Source organism: Endocarpon pusillum, assembly GCF_000464535.1.
Source record: "Endocarpon pusillum Z07020 unplaced genomic scaffold scaffold5524, whole genome shotgun sequence".
NCBI classification, from domain to species: domain Eukaryota; kingdom Fungi; phylum Ascomycota; class Eurotiomycetes; order Verrucariales; family Verrucariaceae; genus Endocarpon; species Endocarpon pusillum.
Window position 1 is genome coordinate 191221 of NW_006916522.1, and position 16929 is coordinate 208149.

A 16929-nucleotide genomic window follows, 5' to 3' on the forward strand; every position below is an offset into this window, starting at 1 on the left:
GAGAGCAGCGCCTTGCACATCTCGCGGCGCACGGCCGGGTGGATGATGCGGTTCAGCGCCGCTCGATCCCGCTTCTTGGCCTCCGTGTCGCCGAAGACGCGCCGGCCCAGCGCCGGTCGGTTCAGTGGCCTGCCCTTCGTGTCTGGCTTGTCATCGTCGGGGTTCTCTTCGTGAGGTTGTGCGGCGCGGGAGGAGGAGGTGAAGGAAGAGGGAGGAGCAGGTCCGGCGTGCTGGGCCCGAAATACGTGATGCGAGGAGGTCGGCGTCGATGAGCGGGAGGGAGTGCGGCGGAGAGGTGAGGATGGCGGAGACGGTGCTTTTGCCCGTTGCGATGGAGCCGGTCAGGCCGAGGAGGAGCATGTCTTGTGCCTGGCTCGCAGTTCAAGCGGTACGAGTGGATGGTCTGATGAGGGGCAGATTTTGTCTTGTTTCTTAGTGGTCGAAGCTCTGGATGGGAGAAGGATAAGCAAATAAGTAAGGTAATCTAGGGGAGGTGGTGCGGGGTTCTTATTTAATGGGGATGGATGATGGGGGGTTTCTGGTAGGAGGTACGGAGCACTCACTAGTGAGATGGCAGTTGTTGTTGGGACGAGATGATGGAGCTTGGTCAAAGGTACAGTATCTGTCTTCTGGACTTGCATGAGATGGATACCTGCTGCTCACGCTCAATCCTTACTTAAAGAAATAATATGTGAAGAAGAATGTTTACCAGATGGGGAAATATATTCTCTGCACCCTGGCATCAAGGAGAGAGCGCCCAGGCTGTGGAGGTGGCCGTGCAGTGTTGAGCATCGCTATGCTCGTCAGATTGCTACGGGTACTTGCGTCTCTCGATGCTCCTCCCGCATTAAAGCTTAGCCAGCTGCTTTGTCGTGATGATCGTGATGAGATGGATAAGTAGAGCCATCTCCCAGCCATCCAGAGATGAGCAACAGAGCACACTGCACTGCCAACTGGTTACGAGTCCAGAGCTGTACTCTCCTGACCTGCAAGATTGAAAGTAGATATTATGGCAGACCTGGAAGGGTATATTCGCTTCCCATGTCTGACTTCTTGATGTCGCGGCTGACTGGTTCTCAAGCGGTGCACCTGTCCCTCCTACACCCCGGCCAATCTCGGAGCCAGAGACAGCTCCAGCTTCTCCCTTAACCAGCCTCAACAACAGTGACCCTATCACCCTTCGGGTAGGGGAACGCAACTTCGTCACCGCTCTGGCAACCCTAACAGGCGAAAGCCAGTTCTTCTCTTCCATGTTCTCCGGCAACTGGCACAACACCAAACAGCCCGACGGTTCATATTTCATAGACGCAGATCCCGACCTCTTCGCCCACATCTTGCGCTATCTCCGGCATAACATGCTTCCCCTCTTCTATGCCAATGGCCACCACGATCTGGGGCTGTATGCAGCGTTGCTAGGCGAGGCCAAGTACTTCCAGATCCCAAGTTTGGTAAAGTGGCTAGAGCACGAGACGTATTTTCGGGCAGTCAAGGTACAAAGAGATGTAGATGAGGCTGAGAATGTTCTTGATCTCCGTGATCTTACCAAGTCGAACGAGGAGGTGGAATATCATCCGTTCCGGACGACGGAGAAGGTCTATGTTTGTCCAAGGGGTATCTCCCTGCACAGAGGAAGGCCGAATGCCTGTGGGAGATTGTGTCAACGAGCGAGAGGAGACGACCCGGAGGAGTATGAGGACGAGGACGTCTACAAGGCGCTGGTGATTCGGAAAACGGTGGTGTTTGATCACAGACTTTGTGCAGGGGACGAATGAGAATCTCTGATACTAATTCAGGGGAGCTTGGCTTGCGAATTGGCACTATGCCTCTGTCGTGGGAAGAGACATGGCGCGTATCTGGCTTCGGAAGTAGAAGTCGATTGCTGTCCGCACCTGTATCGTTACCGGAATTGGTCTTTTGCGCTTTGAATGCTTTGATCAATCCCCCGGTTCGTCCTTGATGATAATACACTCGTCATCACTCTTTTCCTTCTTCACCCTGCCCACCTCATCGAACTCCTGCTCGGCCAACTTCCTCCCATTCCTCCCTGTAACCTCAACTGCCTCCACTATCGTCTCAATCCCGGCGGGTACATCCTCATCATCCGGGCCCCAAGGTAGCGCATCAACATCAACTTCCATCTCCAGTAAGGTCTTCAAGATCACCTCCGCTCCAGCTTTGCTCATCACGCGATTCGCCTCCCTACACCTCTCATCGCACACACACTCCACACACCCTTGCAAACAGTGACAGGCCCCCACCCTCTCCACCGCCCTCACAAGCAATAGATCAATGAACTCAAACGCCTTCGCCGCGATCCCAGACCCTCCCGCCCCGCCCTTGGCATCATAAAACGTAAGTCGAGCTGGCCTCTTCCGCTGTGTCTCCTTCTTCGCAAACTCCTTGATCGCATTCTTACACTCCGTTCTCACATCACCAGGCATGCTGATCACAAATTGCGGCATCAAGCTCAAGATAGCATGTTCCGCGGCATGAATGCCAGCCGCAAGATTCAACCGTCTCGATTTCAAGATCTCCAGCGCAGATCGCGGAATATCAAGCCACATGCCCTTGGAGAAGATGTCGATGGGCGGATTATCCACGGCAACGGCATCCAGGATCCGCCGCTTTTGGTCGAGTTTGAAGAAGCCGAAGACTACGGCGTGGACTTTGATGCGACCGAAATAGGCGCGCGACATACTTCCTTTGCTGACGCGGCGGATGGCCTCGGTTTCAATAGGGTCGATGTCTGTGTAGTCACGTTGTTGTGTGGTCCAGTCTACCTTGACGAGTGTGACTTTGGCGATGCGTGAATCGGGACTGAACTCCTTGACGAGGTAGGTACGGCCTTGGTGGAGGAAGATACCGCCTTCGTAGATGGTGAAGAAGGCTCGGGAGGGCTCGACTTCCTCGAGGACGACATTGCGGCCGTGAGTGATGTCGACAACTGCGAAGTGGCCGTCTTCGGTATCGCGTATGCTGACGTGTTTGCTTGGTAGGGGCCGAAAGCGCTCGTGGCAGTGATAGAAGTCGTCGATGCTTGGATCATGGAGCAGGCGGGTCTCTGCGACTTCCGGAAGGAGCTTGCCGAAGTACTTCGCGTCTTCTGCAGCACGGATGGGCATTTCGTAAGCTGCGCATTGGACGTGGCCTTCAAGTACCAGCTCGTTGGTGAGGTCAACTTGAAGTTCGCAGTTAGGTTTGGTGAAGATCTCATCTGGGTTCTGCATGTAATATTGGTCTGTGGCGAAGCAATCACCGACAAGAACCGAGAGCGAGTCTTTGTTTCGGCGGCCAGCGCGGCCGGACTGTTGGCGAAGGTTGGCAATCGTGTAAGGGAAGCCCATGGTGATGACGGCGTCCAGAGAGCCAATATCAACGCCGAGCTCAAGGGCGGTAGTGGCGATGATGCCCATGAGCTTGCCGCCAAACATTTCGGACTCGATCCTGCGGCGGTCCTGAGCTGAGTAGCCACCGCGGTAACCCATGACAAGTGCTGTACATTCCGATCGTTCGAGAGCATTGAACTCGGCTTTGACGGCCCCGAGAAGCACTTCCGCTTGTTTGCGAATACGAACGAAACATATCGTTCGCACACCACGGAGGATGAGCTGGCAGAAGAGGCGAGCTGTCTCTGCAAAAGTGTCGCCTCGGCCGGAGGATGGATCGTTCGGGTCTTTGTAGGGCGTGTTCCAGCAAATGAATTCCTTACGTCCAGATGGTGAGCCATCGAAATCAGTGAGCCGGACTTTGTCCACACCAAAGATTGTCTTCATATGTTCCTCGGGGTTGGCGACCGTGGCAGAGCATGATATGAATTTGACCCTGCGGTTGCCCACCGCTGCGCATATTCTGCGGAGTCGACGCATGATGAAGGCTACGTGGGCACCAAAGAGGCCATTATAGACATGTAGCTCGTCCACCACCACGAACTTCAGGTTCTTCAAGAACGTCCTCCAGTTATTCTCTTGTGGGAGGATGGTAATGTGGAGCATGTCTGGGTTGGTGAAGATAATCCTCGCGTTCTCACGGATCTCATGTCTGGCCGGCATGGGCGTGTCACCGTCAAACGTTTCCACAAGGACCTGTTCGAATCCAGGGATGAAACTTAGCATTTCCTTCATGCTGCGACGTTGATCCTGCGCAAGCGCCTTGGTGGGGAAAATGTACATACCACGGCTTTCAGGATCCTTTTCAAGCTCATGAAGCATCGGTATCTGATAGATCAGAGACTTGCCAGAGCTAGTAGATGTAGAGACAATGACATTGTGCCCCTCATGTAGGTTGTTAATCGCCTCCGCTTGGTGCGAATAGAGCTGAGTTATGTTCCGAGTGTTATAAAGAGCATTAACAAGATTCTGAGACAACGCAAAGTTGAGCTCAGCATAAATGGGTGGCTGAGGGTCAAACACGCGATGGCCGTCAGGGACGATTTGGTGCGTGTACCATTCCATCTCAGTAATCTCTTTCACAATCTCGGGAATGCTTTTCCTTTCGGTAGGGATCTTTTTCGGCGGGTTACCATGCCGGTTAGGTCCCGGAGTGTTACTTCTCCTCTGGGTCGGTATGGGTATGTAATTGCCCGCTTCGGTCTGGAGGTTGATGACTGGGTCGATGGCTGCAGCAGCACTAGAGTTCAAGAAAGCATTGATGGCAGATGTGAACTTTGTATTGCGCTTCTCTATCAATTTGAGCATCTGCTTCTGACTATACACTGGCAGCTTTAAATCTTCGCGACGGAGATGTTGAAAGGCGTTGACGGGTTGTCCGGTCTTCGGATCAGCGACTTGCCTCTTCAGATCCCCATCAATGAATTCGAACAGCAGCAATTCTTTGATTTCGCCCTTGTCTTTCTCTTTCGGTCCACTCTCGTCCTCAGCCAAAGATCTGAAGTGCTCCGCCCTGCCACCTCTTACCCCATCCTCCTCGCCCATAATTGTAACTTGCAGCATGTCTTCATTCACATAAGCAAAGTTGATCGCCTTGGGAACGATAGCCTTGACCTGAGCCACGTCTTCAATGAGCAATGGTCGCTTGATATGAGCCTCTACGGCAGACTTGATATTCTCAAAGGTCGTTGCAAAATGCTTTCGAGTAGAACAAAAGGTGTAAACTAAGTTCAACGCCCGATGCAGTTGCGAAAGCTGCTTGAAATGCTCAGGCCACGGTATGGTTGTCTCGACAAGCTTTGTGGACGAGTTATGCCGGAGCATCGGCGGCTTATTGGTTGTGGCTTTCGTTCTGCGAGGCTTCTTGCCACCATCTTGACTCTTAGTTGGGATCGAGGTTGTGGTGGCAGGTCCATTATCGACATTTTCTACTTGAGGCTCATCCCTCGCAGGTGAGGCAAGTTTTCGCTTGCGTTTTCGAGGAACTTTTTGATTAGACACAGTGGCCGCCTGGAGCCCGGCCATCGTTCAGCGAGCGTCCTTCTGTCTGCTGAAGTGGCGGAACAGTGTATCGATAGCGGGCTGGAGGTTGTGATACATGATATTACATGGTGGCGTCCAGGGAAACAGACCGCGATCTACTTTACACGGAGTCACGTGCTTTGCGCTCCGCCTTAACTACTGGCCTTGGCAAATGAATGCGAGTTAACAGGATACCAGTGCTTCATTTACGCTTATAAGATAAGACCATAGCATTCGTTCCCTACATTGAGGAGAATAAAGCAGAAATTCGTCCACTGGACATGCATAGAACGGTACTTATCATCGGTTGCTTTCCTCGCGGCATTGGTCATTCTCTGGTAGAAGTCTGCCATCCACCTGGTCTCTGTGTCTTCGCAGCTGCCGGAACTCTGTCCTCACTCTCCCTTCAGACATCCAGATACTTTCTGTGCCTGTTTCTAAACGCTCGTGACAGTCCCTGAACCCTAAACTGAAGAAGGCAGTCAATCCTGCTTCGAGCAGGTGACAGCTCTCCCCAGCGGCCGTGACCTTGATTTCCTGGTCAACAATGCTAGACGCAGCGACGTTCCGCCACGCTAAATTTGAACATGAATTAAGCTCAAGGCCGTGCATCGTTCAAACTAACATGTTTTCGGTCATGTGCCTAGTTTAACTGTGTTCAGTCCGCTCCTTATCGGAGCCCGGGGGACATTCATTATGACAGGCAGTAGAGTGGGTGATGCCGTATGTCTCCGAAGCTTTCACAATGCAAGCAGGGTGCCATTGCATGCTTACAGCAAGAAGCCAATAGCCGATGTGGAACCTTGGGGTGCAAAGTCATTCTCGTTGAGACTGGTCAAGGCATGTCGAGGCTGTTCAGGTTGAGACCAGAATTGCCAAGAGCTAGCTCTTATTGCGAGCTGCTTTAAGTGTACATGAGAGGACAACAACCGGAAGTACCAATGTCGAATGAGGGATATGCAAACAGCGCCGTCAACCAAGCGCCGCCTGGTGCAGGACCGTGGCCGCGGAGGCTGTTGCTGACTGAAGCGTAGAGGCGATGGATATTGGAGGGCACCTCAAGCCGACACGGGCGGCTGTATATTGTAGCGCGGTTTGGACTGTTTGTTGATGCCACATTCCAAAAGAATCTCAATTATGAAGGCTGCAAAGGACGTCCCGCAGCATGTCATTAGCCGCGGTCTTGCTGTATGCGGAAATGTGGTCATACTTCTCCCACTATCAGCCCAGTCCATAAACTTCTTCTTGTCTAGCAGTTGTCCTTCCAGTTTGCCGTGACCCATTTTGCTAGCAAAGTGGTAAGAGTCTCGCCCTCCATATAGACAGCTGTATCGTCGATGGAATAATCCAAATCGAGAAACTGGAACGCTAGGAGCACCCAGGGCTGGATAAAATCAATATACACCACGTCGATCGTCTCAGGGTCGCCTGATTGTAAAGGAGGATCAATCTGGGACTGGATAACGTTTGGAACCCTGTAGGAAGCAATGGGCGCATGCAGAGTGTCGTCGCCATCAGAGCCCGCGTCGTCTTTTGTGGTATAGCCAGGCGTGAGATCATGCTCAGACAAGAGCGGCCTCTGGAGGTCCTCATTGGGTGGAACAGTCACTTTTTGAGTGAACACATGCGCTGAAGAGGACCGTTGTTCGACAGGGGCAAGCATCCAGCTCTGCAGACTGGGCTCCATATTCTGGATAACTTCGCCATTGTTGTTCAGAATTGTCAATAGCTTGCTGGCCTTGTCGTACGGAACATCCTTGACGTAGCGAAATCCACTGGTGAAGGGAGAAACGATATACGTCGAGTCCCGAGTGAAAGGTCCCTTGAAGATGTCAAATCGGATACCGCCCGTGTTTACCATAGCGAGCCTGGATTTGTTCATTCTGTTCTTGTCAGCAATAACGTCTGGCAAGACACGTTGCTCCAACCAGGTAAAGATACTGCTGTTACTAGGATACTCTGCACGGAACATCCACAAGTTTTGCTCTGCACATCCATAAGTAGTATCCAGCTGTAAATGCTCACGAGCCGCCCTGATCTCCTTGGACACATTCTGACCGTGCTCTGTTGGGAATGTTGTTGCGTTCAATTGCGTATGACGGTGAAATGAAAACATGTTATTGTCGATGTAGGTCCGTGAAAATTTTGGCGCGGCAGATGTCTGAACAGTTTTCGTGCTGGTCGACAGTCCGTCAATGGACTGAAAACCGATAGTCTCCATGAAACGTCCACTTTCAAGGGCGAAGGACTTTGCGTCATACTTCTTGTAATCTCGAATATGCGTGTGACCGCCAAAGAACTGAATGGGTGTATCCCATTGCACTTTACGAATTGCTTGGTAAAGCTCGAGAAATTCTGGAGAGCGAACTGGCACGTGGCCGATGACAAGGAATAGGTCAACTTCGCGATCCCAGATTGCTTCTTGAAACCAGGTCTCTTTCACAGTATCTTCAACCGGCTGAACCACGGTATTGTTCTCGTTTCCAGTAAAGTCATAGATAAACCCGAAAGCCGTTATCCGAATACCCTGCTTCCTCGTGGTGAACTTTTTGAACCGTGGTGCAAGAGGGATTTGCTCTCCTGTTTCGGGATGCATGATGTCCAAGTTTGATGCAAGGTAGCTGCTACTGAAGTTAGGCACATTGATGTTATATTCATTCTCCGATGAATTTCTTTTATAGAGCTCATGGTTGCCGGTACATATCAGATCGATGTGCTGTTGTTTGATAATGTCGAAGGTGTATTTTCCCTTCGGATCAGAAGCATCGTAGAGGCCATTCCCTTCTATTCTATCGCCTGTATCGATCACGAGAAGATCCTGACCATTTGCTTCGGCTTTCTCGCGCATACGGGTAGAGAAGGACATGTAATCACCCCAGTCCGCGGAGTATGATGGCCTGCAAATACCCGTTAACAATTATACTTGGTAATGAAAGATATGCCTACTCCTGCAAATGCCCAGCATGCCACCCATGAGTATCTGTGGTATGCAAGAAGTTTATTTGTCCCCAGGTTAGGTCTCGAAGCGGCGCCTCTACTGGTGAAGGCGCCAACGGTTGAGAAGCGAGTACAGGGGAGATGGCCAGAAGAAGGACAATGAAGCTGAGCCTGTCGACCATCGCGACAGTATTCAAGTCAATCGACAATTCGATATAGCTTGCAGAGTGTACCCTTTGGTTAGATGACTGTCTCTGTCGTAGTCGTAGCTATTGTCGGAAGCCTTGATTGGGTTAGCTCCAATGATCTGAGCTCCCAATGTCCCCCGGAGTTATTCCGTCCGGGCGGTCGGCGATTGCGCCCCAACATTGGGAGGAATCTGCGGTCGGTGGGCTACACCCTTCACCAGTCCCGGAGGTCGAAGCTCTTCCGATTACTTTTTTCGGAGCTTCGACGGTTGTCATTGTCACTCCTTTGCTTCTTGTCTGCATCTGAGGTTGTACCATAAACCACCATGGCAGCTTTGAAGCCATTCCGTCTGGCCTCTCGACTTTTCTCACAGCGACCACTTTCTCCCGCAGTCTGTTCAACATTCCTTCCGGCAGCCTCAATTCGTACACTGCCAAGGATACGGACTTATGCTACCCCAGCTGGAAGAGAGTATACTGTGCGGGATGCCCTCAATGAGGCATTGGCAGAGGAGCTGGAGAGGGACGAGAAGGTGTTCATCTTGGGCGAGGAGGTAGCACAATACAATGGAGCGTCAGTGCTATATCAAGCCCGTGCCACAAGATGAAGCTTTGTCCAGCTGACAATAAGAATTACAATAGTTACAAGGTTACAAAGGGTCTGTTAGATCGCTTTGGTCCGAAGAGGGTCATTGATAGTCCTATCACGGAGTCGGGGTTTTGTGGCCTCACAGTTGGCGCAGCATTGGCCGGTTTGCACCCAGTGGTGAGGCAACTACCCACCAATTGAGGACTGGCCAGGCTTACTCTTGCAGTGCGAGTTCATGACGTTCAACTTCGCCATGCAGGCAATTGATCAGATAATCAATTCAGCTGCCAAAACACATTACATGTCCGGTGGCATCCAACCCTGCAACATAACATTTCGTGGCCCAAATGGATTCGCAGCTGGTGTCGCCGCGCAGCATTCGCAAGACTATTCGAGTTGGTATGGCAGCATTCCGGGGCTCAAGGTTGTGTCCCCTTGGAGCGCCGAAGATGCGAAGGGCCTTATGAAGGCGGCCATTCGAGATCCTAATCCAGTGGTGTTCTTGGAGAACGAGTGAGTATTCAGTGTTTACGCCTGAGTCACGAAGCTAAGCAGGTCAGATTGCTCTACGGTCAGACCTTCCCCATGAGCGAAGAGGCCCAGAAAGATGATTTCGTGCTACCGTTTGGTAAAGCCAAGATCGAAAGATCCGGCAAGGACCTTACTATCGTTACGTTGTCAAGGTGTGTAGGTCAGTCATTGAATGCGGCTGAAGATCTCAAGAAAAAATATGGCGTTGAAGCAGAAGTCATCAATCTTCGATCGGTCAAACCGTTGGATGTGGAGACAATCATGAAGTCCCTCAAGAAGACGGGTCACCTGATGGCCGTCGAATCAGGATTCCCCTCCTTTGGAGTGGCAGCGGAGATTCTCGCCCTGACGATGGAGTATGGATTTGACTATTTGGATGCACCGGCGGTGAGAGTGACTGGGGCCGAAGTACCTACACCTTATGCGGAAAAGCTGGAGAAGATGAGCTTCCCACAGGAAGACACCATTACCACCTACGCAGCGAAATTACTTAAAGTATAAACGATTGGTATTCTGGTCAAAAGCATGTCATGTACATTATCAGGTTCATGGACGGACTACGGTAATGCTGCATATGATACCGACAGGTCTGCAATCGAAGTGCTTTGATCTCTACTTACTTTTAACACTTATGCTTCCTCGCTATTCAAAGACTGTTTGTGCACATCTTATTAATCAGCAGGCATACTCAACAAGTACGTGAAACCTCAAAGCTTCGTTGCTTTTCATGGTACATTGCTTCACTGTGAACAATTCCACACGATGCTCGCACTGCAATAAGCAATTTCGCAAAGTCAAGCTTGCACATTGCACCATGCGGTTCGCTTTAGGCATCATAAGCGAAGCAAGGTTTTCTTCACTGTTGTTCTCAGTTCTCTGCAGAAGGGCCACACCACAAGATTGAATTGAATGACATTATTATGGCGCAAGGGCCGGGAGCAGCAGCAGTCTTCTCTAGAGAGGCGGAGTCTCAGCCCACAGGGCCTGAGGCCTCAGCATCATCGGCGATGAATTGCATATGCTTGCAGGCTCAATCTTCGTGATGGAAGCAACAGCTGATCACCTTCAGAACTTGGTTGGGGAAAAGATTGAAGGTCGAACCCAAAGGCGCATTCCCCTCCTACTGAATTATTGCACCGGACTTACTGGTAGCTAGATAATCCTCGCTCGCTGTTCCGTCCCTGCACAGTATGCAGTGCCAACCGGAGAAGGAGGCTTTGGCTCTGTGCTAATGGAGTCACTCAGTAATGGTCAGTACTTCTAAGTTGGCGAGGTTAGGGAAAGCGATGTTGACCCTCGAAGGCCCATGGTACACCGACAGAGAAAGCTAATTCGCATCTCACCTTGAACAGCCTGCTGTAGGGACCTCTGTGGTGTGTTTCCTCCATGCCAAAAAGTCCTCAGATTACAGCCCTCCCAGATTAAGCCGTTGCCTCCAGCCCAATGCAGTTGACTTGGTGGTAGTCCACGGTGTTTGACCTTCTTCGCCTTAACTCTTCTTCAAGACTTCACCTTTGGCACAACTCTGCCTCACATCTGCTGATCATCCGTACTCTGTTCCCGCACAACCACTTTTTCTCATCTTCGATTCAAGCGCAACTCGGTCAGATCGCGCTGTGTGTCTACCATTTTCCTGTACCTCACAATCCGGCTTTCGAGACTTTCCATGGTATGGTCCTGTCACTTTCATCCTGTCTATTAGTAGGAGTATAACAATATCTCGTCGATGTGGTTCTGCTTACCCGTACTTCGTTGATGCCTGTTTCCTCTGATCTTCGCTGATGCCTTTCATCACCAGGTCAAGCCCAGTACTTCACCATGGCGAATATGAAGAACTCAACAGCGAAGAAGGCCTTTCCTTTCCTCAATCTGCCATTGGAGGTACGACGGAAAATCTACCTTATCATGCGCAGCTGGCCCTCCAAACAACATCACGCAGTTCTATGTGTCAGCAAGCAACTACTAGCAGAGCTAAGGAATCTTACGATCAAAGAGACTTGATCTGCCCCTCTGAAGTCGACTTCGTCAGCATAGTAGGCAAAGCTGCTCCAGTGGTCCTAAACAAGATACAGACGCTTGCCATCACTTTCGAGCACCAAGCCTTTTTACAAGCGAGAAGCTTGCTGCCTACTAAGAGGCTGTATAAAAAGAATGAAGCTGTTTATGCCCTCGAAAAAACTCTTATGGAAGGTCTCCAGGTTGTAATTAGCTCCCTGGGCCGCCTACCTAGCATCAAAGAGTTGTCAATTTTGTGTCCGCGAAGTCATACTGATGACGGACCGCTCAGTATTTATCTCAGACCACTGCTCACATGGTTGAGTGAGAACTACAGTCGAATCGAGTGCCTCACATGGACCCTTAAGAGCGTGTCACTCGAGCCACTTTAGGCTTTCACAAAGCTGCGAACTCTCAGCTGCTCAGCCTATTCTCGTACCTCAAAGGCGCGAACGAGCAGGGTATTGGAGAAGTTGGATCGCTTGGAGGAGCTTACCTTGACGAGGCCCACCCCTGGGTTCCGCATTCCAGACTTAGCACACTCATTTGACGGAAGCGTCTTGCGCAGCATGAAGCCACTAAAGACGTTCAACCTCCTCGAAGAAGATGATGTTGACGGCGACACCGAAGATGACGAGAAAATGGATCGGCCCTCTTCGCCACACATCACAGACAGCGTCCTCGGCGCCATTTGTCGTAGACATTGCAACACACTCCAGCACCTGACCATGAGGTGTGATTACATTTTCGACGCCGTGGTGTCCAACTCAATACTGACGTCGTTGGTCACTAGAGCAACATCGCTCAAGACCCTCACCATGATCGTCTTTGGTTGTGATCCCGACTTCCTCGAGCATCTGCCTAGAAGCCTTCAGATCCTTGTTTTCATCCTTTTGGACTGCGAACTTCCTGCATTCGGTGAAGCCGATCTGATAGAGCTTCACTCAAAACTGCCACAGCTACAGAAGATATCGTACAAGGTAGGGTACCCGTTTGGAACTTACATGTTCAGCTTCGAGAGCAGGGAATTCGGCAAGAAACAGATGCGCTTAGCACCATCTCAATATTTCCGAGAAAGAGACTTCATTTGACAAATTCTTAGGATCTGCGCATTTCGGTACAGAACGACTATCGCAACTACGTCGCGTGGGATCCGGAAGGGGAGTTTGCTGGAGATCTCGAAGTTGATGCAACGGCTTTCTGATGGTCCTGTACATGTAGGGTGGTGGGTGAGTGAAAGGACTGGCGAACATCTTCCGTTGGCGCAGGAAAATCTTTCGCCGCAGAGGTCGCCACGCGAGAGTCTGACCGAGTATCAGAGATGGAGAGAAGAACTTCGTGCTAATAGCTGGAACACGGATATTAAATTTGCGAGCGTGACAAGTGGCGTCAGAAGAGGCTGATAAGTATGTTGTTTCTTTCATGCGACAGAAACAACACAACAAGCATGATTGTCATTGAAGCCTTGCTTGCTGTCTCTGAATTGCGTGGTCCTGTTATGCCCATTCCAAGAACTCTTCATCTCTTACAACCAACCCCCAAATACCGGCACACTCGTATAAATCTCATCCCAAGCCTTGATCTCCCACCCCGTCCCGACACCCTTCCCACCCCTTCCCAGCATCCACAGTCCGGCCACCAACGCCGCAACACCATTAACGACCCACTGCCTCCTCCTCGTCTTTACCCTGCCATAATCGCCTCCCTCCTCCACAAATTCCGGCGACAACCTCAACCACTTAGCCGCCCCACCCACAACATGCCAAACCCCGACCCCGACCAGAGCGGCATAGCCCAGATTCGCCACAAGCGGATGTTTCGCAAACCCATGCGCCACGAACCTCAACCCAACCCCCGAACTCCCGCCCTCCAGCCACAGCGACAGCCACCTATTCACGAAACTGTGCCCCGCCACCAGCGGGACAAATAGATAGCCCAATACAGACTGAGCCGAGAGTTTCGGCCAGGGCACCCTGCGGCGCTCGTCGCGGGATTCGGCGCCGTGGCGTCTGATGCCGAGGCGGCGGCGGTGGATATGCCGGAGAGGATGTGCGTTGTGCCAGCGGGGCAAGGAGGAGGGCGGGTTCGAGCAGCTGGGATTGGTAGTACGGCCGCGTGAGGAGGAGGTAGGTGTCTGCGGTATGGAGGTTGCGCGTGACGAGGGGGAGGAGCGAGGTGTTGGTGATGTGGAAGGTCAGGAAGAGGGCGAAGGGGTAGGTGGAGTATTTCTGCAGGGCGAGCAGGGTGCGGGTTAGGGTGTGCGGGTGGAGGCCGAGGGTTGTGGAGGTGGAGGCAGAGGTGGGTTTAGGGGGGTGGGGTGGATTATCGTTGAAGTATGGGAAGGAAGAGTCCTCTGCGTTTGCTTTCTCCACTGATGGCGAGGACGGTGATTGCGGTGAGAGGGGAGATGCGACCGGTGACGGGTCCAGCTCGCGCATGGAGATGAGGGATGGGGAGGTGGGATCCGCCATGGCGATGAGGGCGCAGGGAATGTAGCCTCGATTCCAGACGTCTCTAGAACAGCCCCATACTTGACGGAAAAGCTTCTCGATGTTGAGGTGATGTGCTACTTCCTCTGCATTGCAGAGGTCGAAGCTCTAGTTACTAACTACAGTATGTATGCATCACCCTGTACGGTACGGAGTACACAGCTTGCCTTTTCCGGCATGGAGCTTGCAATTCTGCCGCGCTTCACCGCCTAGCTTCCCCCTGCACGTCTCGATTAGCAATACTGTACGGTGTAACTCACTCCGCAACCCAGACAGAAACCGTCTTGTATTAATTCAAGAGAAACGAGATCTAGGACCTGTCATAGCCTCTCGCAGAAAGCAGCTCGAGCCAACGTCATGTCGTTCTGGTCGTGAGTATTCCAGCTTCCAGCAGTTTGTGCTCACCCTACTCCGCCCATTCCCCACCATCTTCCTCAACGCCTACATACTTGAAACCAAAGTCTGACCTCCTCAATACAGGACATACACCTCCCTCACGCCTCGCACCCGAATCTTCTTTGGCCTCGGCATTATGGCCAACGCAGCTCTAGCGCTCCACTTCTCAGACCAGATCGAGAGCGCGCTCGGCCTCGTACCGAACAAGCAAGACGAGAGGGAGCTGCAAGAGAAATTGCCAAGGGTTACGAGAGTGGATCGGACGTGATGCGTCTGAGAGTGCTTGGAGATGGCTGTCTCCCGCCGGAGGGGAAAGCTCTCCGCCAGGCATATTGTACTCTCTGCTGAGAAGCTCCGTGGATGAACTCGGGCAGATCACAGCTTTGTTAGGATCCTTTTTCAGGAAGCAGCCGTATGACTGGAAAGTACTGGGGTCTTTGCGACACACACTTGTCGCATCTTGACCTATCCAACGCTCGTGAAAGAACCTTCTGTACCATCGGACTCCTTGCTGCACACTGGTCTGCTTGAGGACTTACATCGAAGCAGCTCGCAGGCTTTTGTGCGGGCATTAAGGGGATCGGCAACGTCACAAGCATACAGCTGATTGCAGAGGACGCAAGGAAGCCTGAAGACGACGTTATTTGCAATGGCTGTGTAGATGGCACGCCTGCTCAATTTCTCCTCTCACTGCATCTGGGAGCTCACAACAAATCACGATTCAATCTGCCGATTTCATACAACTAAAGCTAGCTTCGCTCGAATCGAAGTTCGAGTTCGATGACATTACTCCCCTCGTATGTTACTCTATCAAATTCCCAACTCGACGGGCTCCTGTCACCTCACATAAGGAGGTCAGATCGAAACGAAACCGTGGTTGATCTCCGGAGGTAAACAGAGGTGGAGGGCAAGATGAGACGGCAGAGAGGAAGCCAGAAGTTGCCTTTTTCGATTAAGTTAATCTACTGCCGTTGCAGAATCCGAATACTCGGTCACTGTTAGTCAAAGATGCTCGTTTGGCTACGAGTAAAGTCAAGAAGCAACTGGCCTTCCTGCTTTGTGCTTCAGTAACCTATAGCCCATCTATCGTACGTCTTGTAACGGCAGAAAACCCTTGGGACTACCTTCATCAGCACATAGATAAATACTTCCAATCTGTCAGTCGATCGTGAAGATTTCTCAGGGGGCTTAGAGTGCAATGTGAACACCGATGAGAAGGCGAATGATTCCGCAATCTCAAGTTGAGTGCTATGGCTCCTGTTTCGGTGAAGAGCACGGTATGAGAGTGTTACATGTCCGTGAACTTTTTTGCTATTTTATCTCTTTCAACGGATGAATTGCAGAGCATGGCAAAGTGTATGCGTCTGGGTTGCGATCCATAATCTACTCCGCTTCAGACGAGAGTCTTCGACTCTTTGTGGCACTGGGCGACCGAGAACGTCAGTCACAGCGAAGACGACACTTTGGCTCAACTCAGTCAGAGGATAGTGAACAGGAGCCACGAAAGGCTCAGACGTTTCCAGGTCTCATCCTACAGCAGCCCGGACCCATCTCTTGCATCCGGGCATACAGCCGGTTGGCTGCCTTGGGTCATAATAATCTTCTTGGTCTGTAAAATCACTGTCTTCCTCATTTGCAATCCCCGCCTTTATCTCTTTCAGATCGGCTTCCTCGTCCTTCTTCACCTCTACCTGCTCCTCATCTTCGGCCGAACCAAAAGCACTTTTGAAACCTCCTTTCTTGAATCCGCCCTTCTTGACGCCACCCGCCTCGACACCACTATTGCCTCCGTTCCCTTTTGCCCCACCTAGCTTGATCTGCACGAGGGGCCCTTTCTCCTCCTTCCCTTTGGTCGGCTGTTGCGCCTGTTTCTGCATACTCTTCATCTCTTTCAGCCTCTTCTTGTGCTGATGGTCATAGCTGGACTCGTGGGCGTCGTACTCGTTTTGGCGCGAATAGCCCTTCGAGCAGAGGTCGCAGTAGAACGCGCTGCGGAAGGCCTTTGCGGATGTAGTCGAAGCGGGTGGAAGGGTGAGTCCACGCTACAAGGGACAAGAAAATCAGTATGGAAGGAGCAAGCGGGTCAATACGCCAGATTCAGGACCGCTTTTTGGGAACGTGGAATGATATGCTCTGGTGGTACGACTTGTCAAGGGGGCACCTGAGGGTGTTACAAGTCTTTCTTTGGCTGGGACTGACTTACAGGACCCATGGTTGTCAGTAGAGGAGAAGGAAGGAAAACCCCGAGCAGCTAGAGAGTGGAGCAGCGCAGATATGGCAAGGAGCCACCGGGGAACATTGTATGCTGTCAGATCGAGCACTCTGGTCCACACATCATTCTTTCATTTACTGGTACTCCGTAAAGTCTACAAAGGAGAAGCAAACCTCGATGGTCA

General features: G+C 51.6%; 7 protein-coding genes across 7 annotated transcripts; 3 read left to right on the plus strand and 4 right to left on the minus strand.

Annotated features, from left to right (window-relative positions):
• Nucleotides 1–1009: 1009 nt before the first annotated feature.
• EPUS_03673 (uncharacterized protein) lies at nt 1010–1772 on the plus strand (the record flags this gene model as incomplete). Its single annotated transcript, XM_007806520.1, has 2 exons — nt 1010–1026; nt 1082–1772. The coding sequence occupies 2 exons, from the start codon at nt 1010–1012 to the stop codon at nt 1770–1772; spliced, it is 708 nt and encodes a 235-aa protein (XP_007804711.1).
• A 162-nt stretch (nt 1773–1934) lies between these two features.
• On the minus strand, nt 1935–5411 carry EPUS_03674 (uncharacterized protein; the record flags this gene model as incomplete). The annotated part of the gene is made up of 1 exon (XM_007806521.1): nt 1935–5411. The coding sequence occupies one exon, from the start codon at nt 5409–5411 to the stop codon at nt 1935–1937; it is 3477 nt and encodes a 1158-aa protein (XP_007804712.1).
• Nucleotides 5412–6657: 1246 nt separating this feature from the next.
• Nucleotides 6658–8527, minus strand: EPUS_03675 (uncharacterized protein; the record flags this gene model as incomplete). Its single annotated transcript, XM_007806522.1, has 2 exons — nt 6658–8305; nt 8355–8527. The coding sequence occupies 2 exons, from the start codon at nt 8525–8527 to the stop codon at nt 6658–6660; spliced, it is 1821 nt and encodes a 606-aa protein (XP_007804713.1).
• A 332-nt stretch (nt 8528–8859) lies between these two features.
• On the plus strand, nt 8860–10154 carry EPUS_03676 (Pyruvate dehydrogenase E1 component subunit beta; the record flags this gene model as incomplete). Its single annotated transcript, XM_007806523.1, has 4 exons — nt 8860–9107; nt 9176–9299; nt 9349–9635; nt 9683–10154. 4 exons carry the CDS (start codon nt 8860–8862, stop codon nt 10152–10154), a joined length of 1131 nt encoding a protein of 376 aa, XP_007804714.1.
• Nucleotides 10155–12217: 2063 nt separating this feature from the next.
• EPUS_03677 (uncharacterized protein) lies at nt 12218–12852 on the plus strand (the record flags this gene model as incomplete). Its single annotated transcript, XM_007806524.1, has 2 exons — nt 12218–12628; nt 12751–12852. The coding sequence occupies 2 exons, from the start codon at nt 12218–12220 to the stop codon at nt 12850–12852; spliced, it is 513 nt and encodes a 170-aa protein (XP_007804715.1).
• A 685-nt stretch (nt 12853–13537) lies between these two features.
• Nucleotides 13538–14119, minus strand: EPUS_03678 (uncharacterized protein; the record flags this gene model as incomplete). The annotated part of the gene is made up of 1 exon (XM_007806525.1): nt 13538–14119. One exon carries the CDS (start codon nt 14117–14119, stop codon nt 13538–13540), a length of 582 nt encoding a protein of 193 aa, XP_007804716.1.
• A 1940-nt stretch (nt 14120–16059) lies between these two features.
• EPUS_03679 (uncharacterized protein) lies at nt 16060–16745 on the minus strand (the record flags this gene model as incomplete). The annotated part of the gene is made up of 2 exons (XM_007806526.1): nt 16060–16575; nt 16737–16745. 2 exons carry the CDS (start codon nt 16743–16745, stop codon nt 16060–16062), a joined length of 525 nt encoding a protein of 174 aa, XP_007804717.1.
• Between the last annotated feature and the right edge of the window lie 184 nt (nt 16746–16929).